The sequence below is a fragment of the Eretmochelys imbricata genome, chromosome 2 (assembly GCF_965152235.1).
Source record: "Eretmochelys imbricata isolate rEreImb1 chromosome 2, rEreImb1.hap1, whole genome shotgun sequence".
Classification (NCBI taxonomy): Eukaryota; Metazoa; Chordata; order Testudines; family Cheloniidae; genus Eretmochelys; species Eretmochelys imbricata.
This window is the reverse complement of record NC_135573.1, coordinates 205,763,914-205,787,343: the sequence shown is the minus strand read 5'-3', so window position 1 is coordinate 205,787,343 and position 23,430 is coordinate 205,763,914. Positions and strand designations below refer to the sequence as shown.

At 40.9% G+C, this 23,430-nt stretch overlaps 1 protein-coding gene across 1 annotated transcript in view; it reads left to right on the top strand.

Moving 5' to 3' along the window:
* The first annotated feature begins 615 nt into the window (after positions 1-615).
* Positions 616-23,430, top strand: part of CREB5 (cAMP responsive element binding protein 5) — a 292,910-nt gene continuing 270,095 nt past the window's right edge. Inside the window, exons 1-3 of the mRNA XM_077809320.1 lie at positions 616-681; positions 3,683-3,776; positions 13,103-13,224. Of these exons, the coding sequence (XP_077665446.1) occupies positions 628-681; positions 3,683-3,776; positions 13,103-13,224 (270 nt within the window). The 5' untranslated portion in view covers positions 616-627. The remainder of the gene's footprint in view (positions 682-3,682; positions 3,777-13,102; positions 13,225-23,430) is intronic.

The following is a 23,430-nucleotide window of genomic DNA, read 5'->3' as shown; positions in this document are numbered from 1 at the left end:
CAGCTCTCTCCCAAGTTCTGGTCCACAGTTAAAATACTGGACTGCATTGGCTTTTGGGGACATTACAGTTCTGCTCTCTGCTAGATTTCAAGTCTGATGATCCTTAGGATCTGGCAGGACTGCATATATAATACTATGTGGTAAATATGTTACCTAAAACAATTCTCTACTCACAATGTAGCCTCTTCAGTTACAAGAATTTCAGTTAGTCTGGTTTAAATGTTGTTCAGTCAGGAACTGAAGGAGGAAAAGTAAAAACCCTTCATTTCAGGATCTTTCTGAGCAGACATGGTCTTATCTAATAATAATACTGAACATGTGTTTTTTTCCCTAGGCAGGATTTCTGTTGTAACAGCCTAATGGCTTTTTTCTTCCTTCAGAGTAAATATATGCCTAGGAAAGAGCAATAAGAACTTAGACGGTAGGGAGCCTGATGAACATTAGTAAGTTAGGACCCTGAAATTATGATGAATTTTTTCTTGTCAATTTAGGGAGTTTTGAAATTAATTTTTTTAACTTTAAAAATGCTTCTATTTTGCATGTTTCCTGAAGTTTAGGGTGCATATATTTATGGGTTCCCTTTTTTCCCCCTCACCTTTTAACATGTAGATTTATGAGGAATCAAAGATGAACTTGGAGCAGGAGAGGCCTTTTGTCTGCAGTGCCCCAGGCTGCTCACAGGTGAGTGGAGTCAGCGGCAATATTAACGGAGTCCTCAGCGCTAGCTCTGACTTGTATAATGCCTCCTGATATATTAACACACGCCTAATAATGATGTTTTCCAAAACCTTCTCTTTTTCCACAAAGATATTATTAGAGAATAATGAAAGCAAAGAAACAGCTATTCACGTGTGTGTCGCTAAATGTTTTTTCAAGCCTTTCTTGCCCCCCAAAATATTTTAAGCAACACTGCACACTCCTTTAATTGTTCAAGTGGTTAACAGCACAGGAAGGGAACGTACTGGCTTAGTATGGTTATAGCTCTTGTAATATTTGCCCTTGCTTCTTACACATTTGTATAAACCAGTAAGTTTTATTTGTGTGTGTATTTATTGCCATTTCCATGGCTAATGCTTATTATCTTATAGGACATCTTCATATTAAATATGCTTCATTTAAAATGCAATTCATAGCCAAATTCTGACCCATGTTGTACACATGCGATTCCAGCTGACTTGAATGGCAGCCCTACGTATGCATCTGAGGACATAATCTGGCTCGTAACATTACATGTTTGATCTTTTCCTCATTATAAGTGAATTGACAGGCATTTTACCCACTAAGAACTGAGTTTAGAATTCAGTGTTTCTTCAACACAATTGGTAATTGATAACAACATCATTAATCCTTAAAGCAATTTAGGAACTTCCATCCCTTGCATTTCCCATACTAGGTTAGTCTAGTGACTAGAGTACACAGCTAGGAGTAATAAGATATGGGCTTCCTTTCAGGTGCTATCATAGACCTGCTGTGTGACCTTGGGTAAGTCATTTTACTTCCCCTACCTCAGTTTCCCTGTCTGTAAAGGAGGATAATACTGCCCTACTTTGCTGAGGGTGTTGAGTCTTCAGTCCTTAATGTTTGTAAAACCCTTTGAGCTCTTCTGATGCGAGCTATAGAAATGCAGAGTATGTTATTATTAGAGTTTTAGATGCTGGTAATTTTATCCACAGCTGCAGTAGAAATGTGGAAATCTTGAATTCATGTGTTGGCATGTAACTTACTCCACCATTTAAGTTAATAAGGGTCTTATTAATGACTTCTGTTGATTTGTGGATCAGTCCCTAAATGAGGAGTGTGTGCATTTGTAGTTCTAAGTCTGTGTGTACGCAGCTGAGCCTTCACTAGAAGCCCTACCTCCAAGAGATTAGTTTTAAAATATCTCCAAGCTCTTTAGTAAAATTTAATTTAATCTTTTTAAGTGTCTGGGCCAAGTTCACAGGAAGCATTAGCTGACTGACCTTTCATTGAAATCAATGGAATTGAGCCCACTTATGGCAATGGTCAATTTGGCTTCCACCGCCACTGGACAGTGAAAGAAGAAGGAAATCAAATAGTCTATTTATTGTTTATTTAATGAAAAAAATCTTTTATGTTCACCTTTAAATTATAGTGCATCTTCTGTTTAGTATAAAATATCAGTTGCATACCATAGTATTGCAAACTAGTGAAGAGGTTTAGGGGCTTCCTTCTCCATCAACCAGTTCATCAATTCGAAGAATGAGTTACCATTGTTCTCACAGAAAAGACGCAAGTCTGGATTAAAGCAATGGCTTCTTCCCCCAACCTCACCAGGCCTTCTTTAGGCCATGCTGATTTGCACACTGAAGACGGAAGCATAGCATTCCATGGTGGAGAATTCATTTCAACAATGTGTTTCTGCTCACAACATTAGCGTGGAGAGTCTTTCCCACATTCCATTTGTTCTCAATGTAAATTTTTAGTGCTTTTACTTCTTCCAGATGAGTAAACACTGAACCAGGATTTCACAGTGAGGAAAAGGACTTAACCCCCTTCCCCTTTCTTGGACAGTGTTTGTGCCTTTTGATATCTTGATATCTGTTTATAACATACCATAGCCACGAGCAGAGGTACTTAGTCTGGGTTGGCACTGAATCATCTCCATTTTACTACTGCCAATTTCTGTCTGTCTTCTAGGGACCTGCTGCTTTAAATGCTGCTCTTTACAAAGCTATCCAGACATATCTTAGCCACCTTTGCTACTCTTTGACTAGCCCTGTTAAAGCAAAGAATTACCATAACTAGTAGCAAAAATATTAAATTTGTCCAATATGTGCAAAAATGTTTTTCCAGATTCTTTCACTTACATGTTGACCTTGGATTATTTAATCCACAGGCTGCCCCAATTTTCTGCTCTCTGCCTAGTAAGGTCATGTCCGCTTGCTCTTTCACTTTTATAAGTTTTTTAGCAGGCACCATTTAGACCACAATGTACCCAGATTTTTTTTTATAATTATTAAATGTTTGCTCAAGTTTTTTTTGTTTTATTATTATTATTTAAAGAAACAGTTGACATTTATAATTCTGTTATCAGGATTATAAGTGTAAATATACCCATTGGTATATTGTGTAAGGTTTCTTACAACACATAGTCCTTCCCTCTTGTCCTCTGGGCAAAGAAAAGGAAATTAGTTTAATATATCTTCCTGGTTATAAATACCCAGTAGAAATCAAGTACCACTGTATAGTGGCTGGAATAAATCAGGTCTGATTAGAACCAAGTTGATCTGTTGCAGACATGAATTTTATGGAAACAAAAATGCACGATACCTGGGCACCTTTGGGTAGGGGAAGGCTGGCTGTTTTGATTATCTTTTTTTATTTTCTTAAGCATGGATAAGCTGGTAGCATGGGTAACCAATCTGAATTTTGCTACTGGGGTGTATTTTGGGTATATGACCTATCTAGTCTAGATAGGTCATCTGCATTTTAACCCTTTTACTTGGGTGTTGTCCAAGAGATCACTACAGCAAATTTGCTCTCACACATAGAGTACAAAGATAGTTCTTACTTATGCTTACTTGCATTTTAGAATTGTTTTTGGCTGTTCCTTTGTCATTTGGATGGCTGGATGAATTTTTTTTTTAAATCCTGTCCATTGCCAAAAATTTATTAGAGAACTAAATACTTCTTTCTTCCTCTCTCTGTGTTTGCCTGACAGCGTTTTCCAACAGAGGATCATCTGATGATTCACAGGCACAAACACGAAATGACTTTGAAGTTTCCTTCAATAAAAACAGATAACATATTATCAGGTAAGAAGACATGGAACGTAAGAGACAAGCGAGGTACTTATTTTGATGTTGATATTGTGACTCCTGCTGGAAGGCTATTGCCAAAATACCCCCAAGAGGTTAATTTCAAAAGTATTCCAATCAAATAACAAGTAGAGATGGAACAAAATATGTGGTACACCTCTGGACAAGGTGGTAACTGGTATTTGTTTGACTTGTTTGAGGATTGGTATAAGAGAGAGGGAGTGTGAGAGAGAGCTTGTTGAACCTTAGCCACATTGGTTTTGCCTATATTATATATCAGGTCAATGGGCTAAAAGGCTGCTCCAGTGCTGCCTCCATTTATAAACATTCTAGTGAAATATACACACTTAAGAGTGGCTTTACAGAAGTCTGCAACAAAAAGGTTACTGAAGTACATCTGTGAAGTTCCTCCAGGAGTCACTATTTTAATTTATGACAAGCTCACCTCAGCACCTGTTTTATGCCACTTATAATAGTCACCTTTTAAAGACACTGACGTACTTCAATAGCTATAAATCAGCCAGTTGAAAAAAGCTAAAACAGTGACAATAGCTAAAGTGCCCCTTGGGATAAAAACATTACTAGGTACAGGATTATCCTCACATTCCCGTAGTCTTGAGCTGGTTCTGAAGTTTTCACACAGGGGTGTGTATGTTCATGACCATACGTACACTGGTGGCTTGCTAGCATTGCATGTTGATTGTAGTTTCTGCTTCCTTCCCTTTTGCTTCCCCCTTTATCATTTTTATAGGGTATATTTTGAAGACATTAAGCATATTCCTAAGAGTATATCCATAGAACCTTTAAAAACTTTGTTTTTTTACCATTTTAAGATTCAAAAATATAAATATAAAAATAAAATGTGCTAAATGATGATGCCCAGTTAGGGTTTATACACTTTATTTGACATATTAACTACTCATGGAGACAGATTTTCTAAAGTGGGCTCCTTCTGAGTAAGTTGTACTCAGTTGTGCTAAAAACAGAAGCACATCTGTTGCCTGCATAAATTCCATCCAGATATGTTCATTGTAGGTACCTCAATGTGACAATTGAATGGATATGCAACAGTCTCAGATTTTTTTTTTTTTTGTGTGGATAAAATTCTGGAATCCCCATTTTAAACTGTAACTCTGAGTTATGTGTGCGCTTAAGAAAACTTCAAAAAACAAACAATCAGAAAAAATCCCTAGTAGTGGAAGAGGACTTTGGAAACAATGGTGGGGCAAGTCTCTAAAGAGTTCTTCACATATTCTCCTTACATATTTTCTGTAGTGTAAATTATTTATCTATTAGTCTACTCCACTGGATTTTTCACAGTGAATCCATAAAAAATTATTTAGCAGAGGTACTTCTGTCATCATGCTGCACTGAGGAGTAAAAGTGTTCACAGGTCCTCATATGCTCATTTCTACTGCTGTGATGAAGTGGTCTGGAGCTTGTCCATTGGACTGTATTAGGGGAGACATGGCAAAGATGGGTCAAGGACTTGCTATATGTTTTTCCTTACAGTTATGCTTGTTTTAGTCATCAGTATTATGTTTCTTTGGTTTTGCGCTTACAGGAAGATGCATGTATCAAAAGGAGGGGGCAAACAATTTTAAGAGATTAGCTTTAGGCCAGCCAATTCATATTGATCATAATTTTTAGGGCATCACTTCCTCATTCTCAGTGGGTGAACTAAGTGCTGTAACCAGGTGCCTTGCCAAAATGCCACAGGTGTGCACCATATGAGTAGGTGAAAATGTATTTGTAAGAGGTAGAATGAAATAATGCATTTATCCCAAGATGCTCCTGGTGAGTTACTAATAATTTTCAAGATATTTAACCAAATTAAAAGACTATTAAAAAAAGCAAACATTGACCTGGGCCTTTGAGCATGAGCTAGATGGTGAGCACTCCGCTACAATGTTGATAGGTGCAGTATAAGAATCCAAGCAGATGGTGATTATACATATACATTGTGGGACATATATAAATGAACTAGGATCTTTGTCAGAGGTAATTTGTTCTCTTTCTCATACCACTCAGCTTATATATTTCAGTACATCTCCATCTGTATTAGAAATAGTCAGCAACTGCTTGCAAACATTTCATTTGGGTGTACATGGTTTTTTGTTTTTGTTTTGTTTTTTAAAATCATGCCTTTGGTATTTAACAATTCAAGGTTGACAAATGCCAAAATTAAATGTTGTCTTCCCCTGCCCTGGAAAATAACATTTAGGGTAAAAATTTCAAGTCAGGACAGGCAAAAATGCACAACACACTGAAAAGTAGGACATACAAAAATGCATATCCGCTTGCTGTGCCCATAGAATTAGAGCAAGGTGGGAAACTGTTTTCTCATCCCACAAAAGTTTTCAAGATTTTGAAAAACTTTCCTGTCTTAAAGGGTGAGGAAAAGTTGAAACCTTGAACATTTTTTTGTGAACCAAAAAAATTCTGAAAAAATTTCAGTGCAGGTCAATTGAAACATTGCGTGTTGATAATTTCAAAATGTTTTGTTTGGATTTTGACTTTATATTTTTAAAACTAAGATTAGCTTAAATTTCTAAACAAAAAGTCTTTGCAAACTGGAAAACTGGAATTTTTCATTGACAATTTCAAGACTTTTTTTCAAAAATTTTTGAGTCGAAAAATTTGTCGAAACTGACCCTTTCCTATGAAAAGTTTGTTTCAACAAATTTGCATTTTCTCAAAAAAAAAAACAACCAAAAAACCGTTTTTTAAAATTCTCTTTTTGCAGGTGGTGGTGTCCTTTGGCAGTGGAACTGCTTGAAGTGCACTGTACTGGTGTGTGTACACTCCCAGTGCAATGCAGAGTTCAGCTTTGTGAGAGCTGCCTGTATGGCAACTGGGGAAGGCTGGAGTGAGAGGAAGGGCTAGAAGAACTTCCAACGTACACATTCCCTGGTCTTTACCTCCTTTCTCCAGCCAACTTAGAAGGTACACACTAGGGCCATAGACTCTGCTCCAGCCATCAGGAGTAGCCTGAGTGGAGTGGCTCTATTACTACTCAAGAGCCTTTGGAGCATGATTCCTCCACTCGTCTCCTTGGGCTGATCTCTGAGGGAAGATACATGGCAGATTACTGGGGACTAGATTTGCATCCAGACCAGTAACTGTGTGCACAAGGCCCATGGTTACTCACCTTACATGTGGAAGTACAGAGTTTTATGAGCCCAATGGACATGTGATCATACTTGAGGGACTTGCTCTTGTGTGTCAAAAAATGTCCTGGTATTGGTGAAAAAGGGAGAGTGTAGGGATGTGCGCACACAAAGAGAGCAATATGCATATGTGTGTGTTATCCCAACCAAGAGATCATCTGGGTATTTCTGTGGGCAAGTCACCCTGCCTATAAGTTAAGAGGGTTTTTATAAAATCCTTTTTGCAATCCTCATTTCAGAAGGGCTGATAGTTTTCCCACTCTTTGGGAGACACTGAGAAGCAGTCGTTTCTTCACACAGCACAACCCCGGGGGAAATTTAAATTCCTTAAAGTTAAAGATGTTTTATACTTGGATTTCATAAAGAAAAAATGAAATGATATATGAGAGGAGGAGACAGGCCTTCCCTTTAGACATTTGTCTTGTCTTCCCTTTTTTTTTGGCAAAGTTGTTCCTGTCATCAATACCCTTCAAAGAATTGAGGCTGCAATTGCCCTATAGCAAAGCCAGGTGTAGTATTTTCAATGCTAGCCAGGAGTTAGACTTTTCCATTGTCTCCCAATACGACATATACAAAATCCTTACAAAAGAGCAATCTTTTAATATTGAATCTTTTATTTATATATTGGCTCCCTCCAATATATATATATATATATATATATATATATATATATATATATATATATTAAAAAAGACAGCAAAAATGAGCTGTTCAGGAATTTTTCAACAAGACATTTTTTTTGTCGGAAAATGCAGATTCAGTTTTGAATAAATTTTCTCAGGTCTAGGACGATTTTAGCCTGTGTGATGGGCAGCCCCTCAAGTTTCAGTACTAGTCCTATTACTCTGACTTTGTTATCATTTCATGAAAGTAAAACATGGGTAAATATATAACTTTAGTGCTGCTCCACAGCTGAACAAGCCAAATTCCAGTTATTAATGCACAGCAGACTAAACAATTTTTTAGAAAGATGAAGCATCAAGTTACAGCCTTTGGCTTTGTGCTGTCCAATATCTACATTATGGATGAATAACATTTGCAATAGTTTAGTGGTCAATATAAACTTTAAAAAGCTGGAGTTCTGTAAAAAAAACTTTTTTTTTATGGTCATCATTTGGTTTTGCAGTTTGTTTCCGAATGAGCATCATGCTGTAATATTTCCATTCATGTCTTGCTAGATGAAATCCTAGGAGCCAGTTCTGGGGTTGCAAAACACATTCTGGTAGACAATTCAAATAAATGCTCAGTAGAGCAAGCTAACAATGCATTTCCTCCTAGCACTGGGCTTACTGGGGCTGCTGTTTCAAAGGCAGTCCATTCAGGTTGATCCTCCTTTTCTGGGGGGCACAGCTCTGGCAGTTTCAAAACATAGTGAATACATAATAGATTTTCTTTTTTACTTTGGTTAAGACCTCAGATTTCCTATTACTTCACACCATATATTTTAAATAAGTCTAGAGAATCCAAGGGCCAAATTTTCAAGTGCTAAGTGCACACAGTTGTAGCAAGGTTTTCAGAAGAATTCAGCTCCCATTTATGAAATCAAAGAAGGGCCACATTTTCAAAAGTGGTCAGCACCCAACTCTCGTTCAATGTACTGAATTCTATTTTAAATTTTTTTTAAAAAGTCTGGCTATTTAATTTGGTTCTGAAATGGGAGCTGAGTTCTTGAAAATCAGCCCAAAAAAGTGGGTACTGAGCTCTCTTGAAAATCTGTCTGCTCATGTACGATAGGTTGACTCATAATCTTTGCTCGATTAGACAGCTGGACCTTGCCTTTGGTTGTATTATCCTCAAATTTGAGGTTTATATTTTACTTAAAATTGATGTCACTCTTAGCCTTTCTGGCAGTAACTATGTGACTTTTGAACACTAGGTAAGACTTCCTAAGTATTCTTCTCATCCTATGTCTAAATTTGATTACCTTTAAGTCCAAGAGCTAGGTTGTGAACATTCACCAAAGCAGCCATGAGGTCAGTGGGACTACATTTGTGAGTAACTGCTTGTCAGTGTAAGGGTTTCACAGCCTAGTTCTTAGGTAACCCCCTTCTCATGCACAATTTCTGTGGACCTCTGCCCTGCTGGCTGCTTCTGGTTACAGAAGTACCACAGTGTTCTGGGGAAGTCTGTTCTTGAGGTATGTCTGGTTTAACTGACACCCAGGAGGACTATGAATCTTTGTGAAAAATCTTGATCTCATGAGGTTGCCAGCCTGGTTTCTAGACCACAAAATTCCATACAAGAGCAGGTCCTCAGCTGGCATAGATTGTCATAGACCTATTGAAGCCAGTGGGCTCATGACAGTTTATATCAGCTGAGGAACTGCCCCCAATAATTGGATAATTATTCAAAACATCTTCCAGAGGGGCAGACTCTGTCACCCATATTCACACCGAGTAATACCTTTCTCCATTTATTGCCCTGGGGCTACTATTGGAGTAGATGTACCACTCAACCTGTGTAAGGATGGCAGAATCTGGCCTTCACTTTTTTGAGATTACTGGTACTTCATCACTACTGATCACGTCTATGCTTTTGACATTATGCAATACTTTGTCTCAGTCTTTTATTCTCCAAATAGATGCTGATGATCCATCCTTAGAGGTTTTTAAGGCCCGGCCTGACAAAGCCCTGGCTGGGATGATTTAGTTGCTGTTGGTTCTGCTTTGAGCAGGGGGTTGGACTAGATGACCTCCTTCTAACCCTGATATTCTATGATTCTTTGATGCCGCTCTTACTCAGTGTCTACTTGCTGTATTCAGCTGGGTGTGCCTTCAAAATGCTTTGCTGTCAATGCTGAAACCCCTGGCCTAATGAAACAGATTGAAATAATGCCTAACTTCTTGACCAGTCATGTACCGTAATGAAACATGCCCAGATCTTAGCTGTACCCATTCTCTTCAGCCTCCTTTTTCTAGGTTCAGGTATAGGTAGCTCTGTAAAAGAGGGCAATTAGTATTTTTTGTCTGTTTGTTTATTTTAATTTTATTTCTGTATTTATTTATTGCTATTAGCCTGAGTCTGTCACTGTGTGACAGAGGCCGACCTGTAAGCCCACGTTAATTCTAGATTATGGCTATTTATGAGATTTGCCAAAAAACATGATTAACTTATTTCTGAAACCCTGCTTTCTGGTGCCGATTTGATTGTAATGAAACCTACTTTATCTAATATGAATATATCCTGGAATAAACTAAGAAAACATTTTATATGTTTACTACAGATTCTAAATTGAATATCTCCTTAATGTTGAGGAAGGTTTGGCATTCCTCAGCTTGTGTTACATAACAAAGTAAATTGCCTTTTTCAGTAATTAGGGTTACTGTTCATCCCTTTGGATATAAAACCTGCTCCTCCTGCCTTTTAGAGCGCTTCCAGGAGGAGTGCCAGATTCATGCTTGTGTAACTCCACTGAGTTCAGTGTGATTACACTAATACTTTGGTTTGATCCTGAAGCATTGGGTGTCCTCAACTCCCATTGATGTCAGCAGCTCAGAGTGACCATATTTCCCAAAGGAAAATGGGACACCACATGGGGCTAGTCTGAGGGCCCCCCCACATCCTTGCACGGGCCCTGCCTCCCCATCCCTGCGTGGGGCTGGTGTCACTGCTCGTTCAAGACCTGCCTGTCTCCCCGCGCAGAGCTGGCATCTCAGCACCACATCCCCTGAATGTTTCTCTGCACCCCACTTTTTTGGCAAAAGTAGGCATTTTTCCTGTTTGCTCTTGCCAATTGATTGAGTTGGCAAGGGCAAAAGGAAATGCTCACTTTTGCCAAAAAAGTTGGGGTGGCCGGTACAGTGCTTATAAAAGGGAATGTCCCAGCCAAAATGGGATGTATGGTCACCCTAAACTGTCTCTTTATATCAAGATTTCAAAGACGATGATTTGAGAGTGTCATGTTCCTGACTCTGGTGGTTGTTAGATAATAATATAGTAGCTATCAGTGAAAACTAATATATGCACACACATTCACAAAGACTGTTTTTCTTTCCTTTTTCATGTGTATGTTGATTTTTTTTTATCATAGAAGCTAAAACTGTATGAAGGTCTGAATCTTGGCCCATTGCGTGCTGGGCAGATTAGTGAGAGTGACACTTGTTTTCATCCTTTATGGGCTGAATTTTAAACAATATGGGAGTTGACAATGACCAAGTATGGTAGCAGGTTACTGTATGAATGTGGGTCAAAACATACAAAGGAAATAAGTAGTAGTTTGAGCTGGATTGGGAATCATGCAGGGAGAGAAAAAGGGATTTTTTTTTGCTGTTTGGATTTAACAAATATGAATTTCCCCCTAGTTGTTTATCCCCTTTTGAGTTGGAATGGATGGTACCAGTGATATTTACTGATTTGCGACATTTCTGTAGATAGACCTGGTATTTTATAAACCATGCCAATTTTCTGTTAATATGGTACTGTAGTTATAGTGTCATTTGTCTTATGAGGAAGCAGACAGACAGGTTAAAGATCTGCCCCAGACCACAGACGGAGGTTGTGTCAGATCTGACTTAGAATTGGGAGTTTTGGTTCCCAGTTTTGCACTCAGCAAAATAGACTATCCCTTGCTGCTAAGGATTATTCTAGATCAGAGGTTCTCAAACTGAGGAATAAAGAAAAGGAGTACTTGTGGCACCTTAGAGACTAACAAATTTATTTGAGCATAAGCTTTCATGAGCTACAGCTCACTTCATTGCTGCATCCGGTGAAGTGAGCTGTAGCTCACGAAAGCTTATGCTCAAATAAATTGGTTAGTCTCTAAGGTGCTACAAGTACTCCTTTTCTTTTTGCGAATACAGACTAACATGGCTGCTACTCTGAAAACTGAGGAATCTAATCTTGGAGGGCGGGGTGAGAAGCTGCTGGCAACAGTGCTGACTTCAGAGTTGGGTGCCCGGCCAGCAGCCCCACTTTCCAGCCACCCGGCTCTGAAGGCAGAGTGAAGAGTGGCGGCTGGTGGCCGGGGGCCCAGCCCTGAAGGCAGCACTGCTGCCAGCAGCAGTGCAGAAGTAAGGATGGTACGGTATGGTATTGCCTGTGTACTTAAATGGCTCTGTTTGAATCAATGTATTACTGTTTTTAATGTTTAGTGAGAGTTGCATTTTTTTATCGGTATATGTACTTGCATGGAAGGAGAGGGGTGTGTAAACTACTAGAGACACAAAGAAGGGGAGACCGCTGCTCTAGATGAATCAGAAACCTGTGGTCAGTGCTGTCACTGGAGGTGAAGCTTCCAGGACGCTTTACAGTTGCTTATCAAAAAAAAAAAAAGCTCAGAATCTTGAAAAGAAGCCTGAAGGCTTTTTCCATTCTGCTTACTTTCTTGAGCCCCTTCTGGGTATAACATTAAAGAGAAACCAGTCCCTCTCTTAATTATTCTGGCAAGGGATGGGGGAGAACGGCTTCAGGAGTTGGGAATATTTAAATGAATTTGATCATAAATCTTTCAGCATTTTAAATGAATAACAAGAAATGTTGACACTTTCTCCATGTTTTCTTGGTGTGGTCAATGTCTCAAAAATCTTTTCATAATGTTTCTGGTATGATTTCAACCTCTCCCTCAAAAAAATAAATCTGGAATCAACTTACTCAATAGTACTTCTCTGCGTTACTGCAACTTTACTGTGTGTTCCACAGGACAAAAATATTCATGCTTGAGCCAATTTTCAGATAGTTCAGGCACAGAATTGCATAGCTAATCTGTGCACTCACTCCCTGCAGCGAAACACACACATTGAATCTGCATGGACGCACGTCTAATGAACTCTTTGCACACTGTTATTGGAGCTTTATGCACAAATTCAGTGGTGATTTGTGCAAATTAGGGGTACACATTTGTCCATCTATACTGTCAGGGAATCTGGCCCTTAAAATATTTCTTAAATCTAGCTGACTGACAGCTGCTACAAATAAAGTGCTGCACGCTTTGTAAAACACTCTTGGCCAAACTCTAGCCCTGCACCTCACATACCATGTCAAAACTCAGTGGCTTTATTTTGTTTTTAATTCTGGGAGATTGCTGGGGGAGGGAAAGGAGCAGGTAGATATTTGTGCATCTACTGGGAAAGAGATGTTCTCTCAAAACATGTATTCTACTTATCCTTGTTTTACTGCAAAACATCCATTGTAGATCCTTTTGATATCTGTTCTCAGACCAGACTCCTACACCAACCCGATTCCTGAAGAACTGTGAGGAAGTGGGCCTCTTCAATGATATTGACTGTTCCTTAGAACACGAGTTTAGAAAGGCACAAGAAGAAGAGAACAATAAAAGGGTATGTTTTAGTGCAATGGACTCTTTCCCTCTTCCAACCCCCTAAGTGTTTATGGATATTGTGTGAAAGCAGGTAGACCTCCATTACCTGGTAGACCCTTTTTTGGTTGGAAACTAGGTGGCACTATAGATTGTGACATGTTTTTCTAACCATTGTAATCATTGATAAAAATGTATAACCAAGCTTAAATTTCCCTAAGTGTCTTAGCCATACTTAAGTAAACCTATGCAAACCACTTGCCTCTTGAGGGAGAGACTTGGTAAAATCGAATGTTCTGACAAATAGGATTTCACACTTGATTCCTTTCACTTGCTAAAAGATGTTTTTGGGGGATGTGGGGAGGAAGTAGGAGAATGGAATCAGCATAGAAACATCTCTGATCTGATTTCAGCTCTTGTTAAGTATCCCCCCATGTTACCTCTAGATTTAGTTTTCATCACTGCTAATTTTATCTGATATAGATTGTATTTTCAGTAAAATATTCAAACTTAAGGGGGAAAAATCTTACTAACAGGGCAATAATTCTCAAACTTTAGCAACCCAAGGACCCCCATTTTGATTTAAAAATTTTTGGGGACCCCCAGCTCAGCCCTAGGATCCACCCTTGCCTCACCTCTTCCCACCCCCTGCTCACTCCATCCCTGCTCCCTCCTTCGCTCGCTCCCCCCCACCCTCACTTACTTTCACCAGGCTGGGGTAGGGAGTTGGGATGCACGGTGCGGGCTCTGGGAGGGAGTTTGGGTGCAGGAGGGGGTAAGCGGTGCACGTTCTGGGAGGAAGTTTTGATGTGGGCTCTGGGCTGGGTGCAGGGTGTGGGCTCTGAGAGGGAGTTTGACTGCAGGCAGGGGTGAGGGATGTGGGCTCTAGGAGGGAGTTTGGGTGCTGGAGGGGGGTCTTGTTCTGGGAGGGAGTTCGGGTATGGGAGGGGGTTGGGGTACAGGCTCTGGGAGGGAGTTTGGGTGCAGGAGGAGGTGAGGGGTGCAGGCTCTGGCTGGGCTCCGGCCAGCGGCTCCCAAAAGCAACCAGCATATCTCTCTGGCAGTGGCTCCGAGGCAGGGAGGCCAGGGGGTCTCTGTGTGCTGCCACTGCCCATAGGCACCATCCCCACAACTCCCATTGGCCTCAATTCCCGGCCAGTGTTAGCTGCGGGGTCCTGGGACCCTTGGTCCAAGCCCTGGGCTGCCAAGATTTATGTGTAGACCTGCCTTAGCCCCACTGCACCGCCGAACTTTTAGCACCTAAAATCTCCTTGTTTGGCTTCAGTAGCCTCTGGGAGATAGGGCAGGAGGGAAGGGGTTGATCAGTGGGGCCTCTGGACACCCTGGAGTACCCTCGGGGACCCCCAGGGGTCCGCGGACCCCAGTTCGATAAATGCTGTTATAGGATACAGGTAGAGAGAAACTGCAGTTCGTTAGATCATGTATCACATTTCCAAACATGGACCTGGTATCCATAAAGTTAGGAGCATCTACGTCACTTTACAGTGGACTAAGTATGCTAACTCAACCTGACCTAACATCCTCGCATTTGGGCTATCATGAAGCGTGGTTATAATTTAAAGGTGATTATAATGAGTTGCTAAAACTTACAAATAAGCACCCAACCTTTTGTTTGCTTCCGTGAACTGAAATATATCTAAACAAAGGGAGGCTTCCATCCTCCTCCTCCTCCTGTGGGATCACCCAGTCGATCCACAGCTTCCCTCCTACCTTTTTGCAACTCTCAGAAATACCTCTCCTGAATTTTCCTTTGGGCCCTAATTACCTTTCAGCAATCCTCACTACTTCCCCCTTAATCTATCACTTGGCAAATAGGATCCCCTATTATTGAACTTCTTGTTACAGGGCCCAGCTTCTTGTTACAGAGATGATGATCTGTATCTGTTAGTCTAATTTAGGTCTTAAATAACACTTGAGGCTAAAATAAGGGAGGAGGAAGGGAAACAGCTCCCTCTTCACTGCTAAAACCAGCAGGAGGCTCACCCATACCCCCTAACCCTTGGCTTGGGTAAGCAACAGTTCCCCCTAGTGCTCCTGCCTCTTTGGGTAGGGTAGTGAGTGCTCCCAATTCAGGTTTGGTCCACATTAACCACCGTGTGGTGTCGATCGTGCTGGGCCTTGGCTGCTGCTGAATTCAGACTGCACAGACTTGGGGACTGTGCATGCCGAAGTGCACCTTCAAGCTCATGAAATCTTAAGCAAGCAGCATTCAAAGCCTTGCAGAAGTATCTCTGAGGTACTATAGAAAAACTTGTAGAGGACGAGAGCTATGGGGGTTCTTTGAAGGGGACCGCGGCCTATTGCTGGGCTGTGAAGAGGAAGATGAGATGTGTTCCAGGTCACGGGAAGGGATTTCAGGGGGTTATTTGAGAATGGTTTGGAGTAGGGAAAAGAGGCTGGGGTTAGATATTGGAGAGGGAGGAAGGGAACCCTAGCTATGCTGAGAGCAGGAAGGGGCATGCTCCAAACATGAAAGTGTCTGGGTTCTGGTTAGGGAATGGGAAAATATTCCAGCTAGTTCAGCCATTCTAGACTCCCATATAGGATCACTTATGAAACAGCCATATAAAGAGAGTAAGTGTGTCTAATCTTAGACTGATTAGTGCTAGGATTAGTGCTAGCATGCAGAAAGTTGGCAGAAATGGCAAATAAGGACATTTTTGTGTATTAATATTTCTACACAGATTATCAGTGCTGAAGAAGATTCCAGTGCAGCACCTACAGTGTGGTATTTATCTTGCAGGAATAAGAGATGAGCAGCAATCTCATGATCTTGAGCCCTGTGAAGTTAACCACAAATGATACAGTATGATGTTGCAGGGTCAGTTTCAGCTAACTGGGGTAGTTGCACAATCTGATTAAAACCTAGACTAGGGCATCATGTTACTTGATAATTGCCAGTTGTTTGAGGTCCTCTGGAGGTCTTATTCTGCCCTCCTTCTGTCAGCCAGTGGAGCTGCCATGAGCCATCTCCAGGGAGCAAAATGTGTGTTTTTCAAAAGAAAAGCAAAAGTCACAGAGGCAAGTTAACGTGTAACATTTGTTCTGTGTTTCCAATTAGCCTGCTACACATTCGTTCCTACATTACCAACTGCCTGTAAGATATTAATCTGAAGCTGGCCCCAGTAGGGCCATATGCAAATGCAATAGACAAAGGATAGAAAGGAACGTGACTCCTTCACATGTAATACACATGAAGTGCTCTTAATAGTCCCACTCCGAAGTGCAAATGTAGCTTTCTGCTGCCTTCTGCAGTGATGGTAAGTAGGTGTAATGTGAGCAGCCCAGAGATGTTGCGCATTACTGAGAAAAGGCTTCCAAAATATTTTTGATTAGGGGAGTCTTTTACATCAGACTATGAAAAAAATGTGTGTTTATTTTACTTTATTTCACTGTGGCTAAAGAGAAAACAGCATGACACAGAGATTCTATGAGAAAGAAGACAATTTTTTTTTTAACTTGCAAGTTTCCTTATTGGAAAACTTCAAGGCTACAGTCCAGTAAATTATTTTCTTTTTAAAACATGAGACCATGTGCAATCCACAGAGTCATAGAAATGTAGGGCTGAAAGGGACTTTGAGAAGTCATCTAGTCCAGCCTGCTCTCCTGAGGCATTACACCTAAGCCATTCCTGACAGGTGTTCATCTAATCTGTTGTTAAATACAGGCAGTCCTCGACTTTACGACGTTCGAGTTACGACAAATGGCACTTACGACGCTTCTACATTGACACCCTGATTTGACTTACAACTATAGGTTTCAAGTTTACGACGCTTGGTCCTGCAATGGAGTAGATTGCGGTTCCAACTTCCGACATTACGATTTATGATGCAGTTGTAAGGAACCAATTGTGTCGTAAATCCGAGGACTGCTGTATGTTCAATGACAAGGATTCCACAACCTCCCTCGGAAGCCTATTCCAGGGCTGACTTATCTTTATAGTTAGAAAGATTTTCCTAATATCTAACCTTGCTGCAGATTAAGCCCCTTACTACTTATCCTACCTTCTGTGCACATGTAGAACAATTGATCAACATCCTCTTTATAACAGCCCTTACATATCTGAAGACTGTTATCAGGCCTCTCCCCCTGCCACGCCCCCCCCATCTTCTTTTCTCAAGACTAAACTTTAAACTTTCCTCATAGGTCAGATTCTCTATACCTTTTATCATTTTTTGCTGTTCTCACATCCTTCGCAGAGGGTGGTGTGAAGAACTGGATGCAGTATTCCAGCTGCAGCCTCACTAGTGCCAAGTAGAGTGGGAGAATTACCTCTTGTGCCTTACTTATGACACTCCTGTTAATACACCCAAGAATGATATTAGCCTTTTTTGCAACTGCATCACATTCTTGACTCATATTCAATTGGTGCTCCACTATAACCCCCAGATCCTTTTCAGCAGAACTACTGCCTAGCCAGATATTCCCCCATTTTGTAGTTGTGCATTTGATTTTTCCTTCCCAAGTGAAGTATTTTGCACTTGTCTTTATTGAATTTAGTGTTTTTGATTTCAGACCAATTCTCCAACTTGACAAGGTTGGTTTTGAATTCTAATTCCATCCTCCAAAATGCTAGCAGCTCCTCCCAGCTTAAGGTAATCCGCAAATATTATACGGATACTTTCCACTCCATTACTCAAATCATTAATGAAAATATTGACTAGTACCAGACCAGGACAGATCTTTGTGGGACCTCACTAGATATATCCTCCTCCCCTTCCAGTCTGACGGCAAACCATTGGTAACTACTCTTTGAGTACAGTCTTTCAACCACCTTATAATAATTTCATCTCTAGACCACATTTCCCTAATTTGCTTATGAGAATGTCATTTGGGACTGTGTCAAAAGCCTTACTAAAATCAAGATATATCATGTTGACAACTCTACCCTTCCCCCCCATCCAGGAGGCCAATAACTCTGTTAAAGAAGGAAAGTAGACTGGTTTGGCACGACTTGTTTTTGACAAATCCATATTGGCTATTCCTTATAACCCTGTTATCCTCTGGATGCTTACAAACTGATTGTTCAATAATTTGTTCCAGTATCTTTTCAGGTATGGAAGTTAGGCTGACTGGTCTACAGTTCCCTGAGTCCTCTTTGTTCCCTTTTAAAAAGATAGATACTATCTTTGCCCTTCTCCAGTCCTCTGGTACATTAACCGTCCTCCATGAGTTCTCAAAGATCATTGCTTCAGCTAGTTCCTTACATATCCTAGCATGACTTTCATCAGGCTCTACTGATTTGAATACATGTAACTTATCTAAATATTCTTTAACCTGTGCTTTCCCTATTTTGCATTTCTTTCCCCTTGTTATTACTATTAATTTTGTTGAGGATCTGGTTGCAATTTTCCGTTTTAGTGAAGACTGAAGCAAAATATGCATTAAACACCTCTGCTTTCTTCATGTCATCCATTAGTAGCTTTCCTTCCCCGCTAAAGGGAAGATCTACACTTTTCTTCATCTTTCTCTTACTCCTAATGTATTTATAGAATCTCTTCTTATTGCCTCTTATGTCCTTTGCGATATGTAACTCATTTTGTGCCTTAGCCTTTCTCATTGTGTCCCTACCTACTTGTGCTATTCTTTTGAACCTCCTTAGATTTTGTCCATGTTTCCATGTTTTGTAGGATTCCTTTTCAATTTTCTGGTCATTAAAGAGCTTACTATATTTCCCATCTTTCCTTCATGTCAGGATAGTTTGCTGTTGTGCCTTTTAATATTGGCTCTTCGAGGAACTGCCAGCTCTCCTTTTTCCCTTAGATTTTCTTCCCATGGGACCTTACCTACCAGTTGTCTGAGTTTGTTGCTTTTTTTGAAGTCCATTGTCCTTATTTTGTTGCTCTACCTCCTTCCTTTCCTTAGAATCATGAAATCATTTCATGATCACTTTCACTCAGATTGCCTTCAACCTTCAGATTCCATGAGAATTTCTGTTTTGATTAAATTGGTTATGTGGTGAATTAGTTGTGAAAAGCTGCATGCTGTATCCTTAGGCTTGGCAGAATTTGATTTTTTTTTTAAATAATTTTGATGAATAATATTAATGTTTTTTTATTTTTAAGCATTGTTTTTGATTTTTATCATTTTAAATTTTCACAATTGAGGGAAATTATGGGAGGTCAGACAATCAGAAGGGTCAGACAATAATTACTGAATGACAGTAGATGTTGAGGTTCAAAAAATAAAAGCTTTATAACAATTAAACCACAAATTGTCAACATCAGATGTCAAAACATATAAAATAAATATTCTTAAATCAAACTCAAATAAGTTCTCAAGCAGCATTTTTCTTACTTTGCCGATCTGTAAATTTCAATTATTATTGATGGAAATATTTTTCATTGGTTTATATGTGGGATGTGAAATTGGCATTTACTGACCTTTAGCAATAAAAATCTAATCCTTCCAAGTCTATGTACCCTACAGCTAGTGTACTTACTCTTTTAAGGCAAGGTGGTCTTGTAGAGAAGGCACTGGACTGGGACTCAGGAGGTCATCGTTTGTTCTTTTCTCAGCTCTGCCAAATACTCCCTGTGTGACTTTGGCCAAGTCAGTCTCTCTCTGCTTCAATTCCCCATCTATGAAATGGGAATAATAACCTTTCCTTTCTCCCTCTATTTGAACTGTAAGCTCTTTGGGGTAGGCACTCTTTTGCTATGTGTTTTTGATAGTGCTAGTGCAGTGGGCCCCCAATTTTAGTTGAAGCCACTAGGCGCTGGTGTAGTACAAGTAGTAATAATTGACCTCCAAGACCTGAATTTGAATGACAAAAAGAAAGTAACAAGTGGAAGTGAGCTTGGTGGTTTCTTTCTACTCTCCGTATGTGCTTGTTGTCAAACCGCCTGTGTAATTTGGCATAATCTAATGTAATTGGAAATTCCTGCTCAAGAGAGGCTAAGGCCTGGAAGACAAGGGATGCTGCAGGTCAGGATTAAGTGTATTGGCAGAGCCATGTGGAAGAAGCTTTCACAGCATCTGGCTGCACTATTCCTGATTCAAACATCCTGACCACTAAATTTATTAACAAAATTAAAAAACAAAAACAAATTAACTTCTGGAAGCAGGAAAAGGAAAAACTAAAAACCCAGTGGTGCCCAGGCCAGGGAGCCATCTATGTATCTTGGAACCTAGACTCTGCCTCAGAGTCTGCAACCCAAACCAACAAGGTAGGCAGTGTTGACAGATCAGATTGTTGTCCCAGCCTGCAAGCATGAGCTTTTAGATTTACACTGATCTGAGCATTAAGTATCCAAAGCATTTGTCATGGGTTATATTTGCAGCCATATGACCTTTGCTGCTACTGGATTGGGCTTGTTGGCAAATCTGCTCATGAGCATGGGTCTGAAAGAGCAGCGTCAAAGATGGGAAGAGCCGATATCCATCTCCTACCAATTAAATGAAGTTAGCCCATTAAAACTCACCTGCGTTCTGTACAGGTTTAAACCATGTTCTGTTTAATGCATACTAGAACTGGGAAGCATGTTGTAGCTGAGAACTCAGTGTAATTTTGAAATTTTCCATCCAGTATCTCTAGGTGTGTCTACACAGGAACCAGATACCCAAGGCTGGCCCGTGCATGCTGACTCAGGCTTGTGGGGCGTGAGCTGCAGGGCTGTTTCATTACTGTGTAGATGTATGGGCTTGGGCTGAAGCCCGGGCTATAGGACCCTGCAGGAAGTCTACATAGCAATGAAACAGCCCTACAGCCCATGCCCTGCAAGCCCGAGTCATGGGTTTTTCTTTGCTTGGTAGACAGACATACCCTCTGTGTTCCAGGAACGTGTGCAAGCCATGCTGGTGGGGTGGGAGATGGTTCTGATGTAACCTCATTTGTTACCTCATCGACTCAGAAAGCAGAAAGTTAATATTCCCTTCTTCTGTTGCATTAGCCAGGATTATTGTGTTCTTTTCTAGGTACCTCATTACTAGAAAGGTTTTGACAACTTGGATGGAGTCCAGTAAAAAGAAACCAAAAAAATAAAAAATAATAATGGGTTTTTGGTGATGGAATGATTGAACTGTAAGGAAGGATTTAAAAAAATGAAATATGTATAGTTTGGCTACATGCCAACTAAGAGAGGACATAACAATCTAGCATGCATTTGAAAGGCGTAACCAGGGCTTGCCCCTTCTTCCAGCTCCCCCAGCATATTCATTACACCAGCTGAGATTCTTACATATCGGTGGAGTGTAAGTAGATCTAAAGGAGGCTGTGTCTTTCTGATGCCATCTTACCCATCAACAGTAAATTTGGCCTTATGATTCTGTGATCACCAGAAAATACAGTATCAGATATTCTCTGAACTCTTACCAATAGCATACATCACAGCAAGGGGGTTGGGAGGACAGGAAAGTCTGGCACCAGTTGCAGTGAAGAATGTGGAACCTGACAGCATGTTGGGTAGGCATATTTTGGAAAGGAGAGAAAGTTTAGCTGCACCTCTGCCCCCGTCCCAGGTTCACCTAATATAATCCTGGCCGAGAGGTTTGTATATATTTCAGAAGATAAACAGGAAAACAGATCTTGCCTGAATAAATGGGGTTTTGGTTTGTTTTTATTTGTTTATTTTTTTAAAGAAAAGAGACCTCAGCTGTTCTGTCAAGAAACTAACAGACAGATGGCAGTGCCACAATTCTGAAGGAAAAATATTGGATTTAAAAGGACATTCCTTTTGCCACACACATTTAAAACTCAGACGCAAAAAAGTATAGGATCCTCCACTGACTTTAATGGCAACAGGAACAGACACAAAGTGTGGAACCATCTCCAGTGAATCCTTTAGAAATTAGCGGCTGAAACCAGCAATGGGGGCTAGTGGGTGTCTTTTGGCAGGCAAGAACTACATTCAACTGCTAATTTTGTGCCTGGGGCCTAGATACTACAGTGAAGGTCTCATTCTGAAGGTGTAGATAAATCTGTATTTTCCCGGACATGTCCGGCTTTTTGGTTCTTAAATCGCCATCCGGGAGGAATTTTTAAATATCTAAAAACATCCGGGATTTTGCCATTATTATTTTTCCTTAAAGAAGAGTTGATCATTCAAGAAAGAGGGTGAATGTTGATCACTCGAGAGAGTGACCACTTTTTCCCCCTAGCTCCCAGCACTTGCGCCGTGAAACAGCTGTTTTGCACGGCTGGGAGGGAGGGGGGAGGAGCGGGAACGCGGCATGCTCAGGGGAGGAGGCGGGACCAGGGCGGGGATTTGGGGAAGGGGTTGGAATGGGGGTGGGGAAGGGGCAGGGAAGGGGTGGAGTTGGGGTGCGACCGGGGGTGGGGGAGCAGAGGAAATCCCCCTTCCCCCCCATGGAGTGTCCTCTTTTTTGAATGTTCAAATATGGTAACCCTAGATACATCTTGTTGCTTTGTATAGATGTTTAGATCTTACAGCTGTATATTCAGGCGGATTAGGGGTTTGTGGGGTCCTTGGCCAGGGCAAGTGGAGGCCCCTTCACCCCTTCCACCTGAAGTCCCTCCCCCACCCCCCCGGTGCTCCTGCTGGGGAGCGGGGTTGGGGCTTGGGGTCTTCCCCCACCCAGCTGGTGCTCCTGCCAGGGAGTGGGGTTGGGGCATGGAGTCTTCCCCCCCGCCTGGTGCTCCTGCTGGGGAGCGGGGTCAGGACACGGGGGCGTCCATTTTTCTGGGAGGCCCCCAGTTGGCTGAGGACCCTGGGCACAGGCCCCATCAGCCCAGTGGCTATTCCACCACTGTGTATACTGTATTAGAACTTGCAACGGTGTTGGTAAAGTGGTTTATACACTATAAATTTTCACCTTAGCAAGTATATGTTAACAAGATTCAATTGTAAAAGGGATGGTGCTTAGACACAGACACCTCAGAAATATCTAAGATAAATGGTACCGACCTGGTTAGGAAAGAGCAAACTGATAATACTGTTTGTCAAAAAGTAATTTTTTAAAGCCTTCATCATGGTTCATTTTGGGTAGGTATATTAGTTTGTAGTTAGTCCTAGTCACATACCATAATCTTGATTTGATGCAAATGCAACAGTGTTTGTTTGTATGAAGATCCTGAAGCGGATCGTTGCACTAGTGAAGCATGACTGCTTGGGAGTTTGGATGAGGAAAGCTGTTATAGTTTCAGCAAGGAATTGCTGAAGTCCTAAGGGCTCGTCCACTAGAAGTGCTACGTCGGCGCTGCACCAATGCAGCTGTGCCACTGTAGTGTGTCTAGTGCAGACTGTCT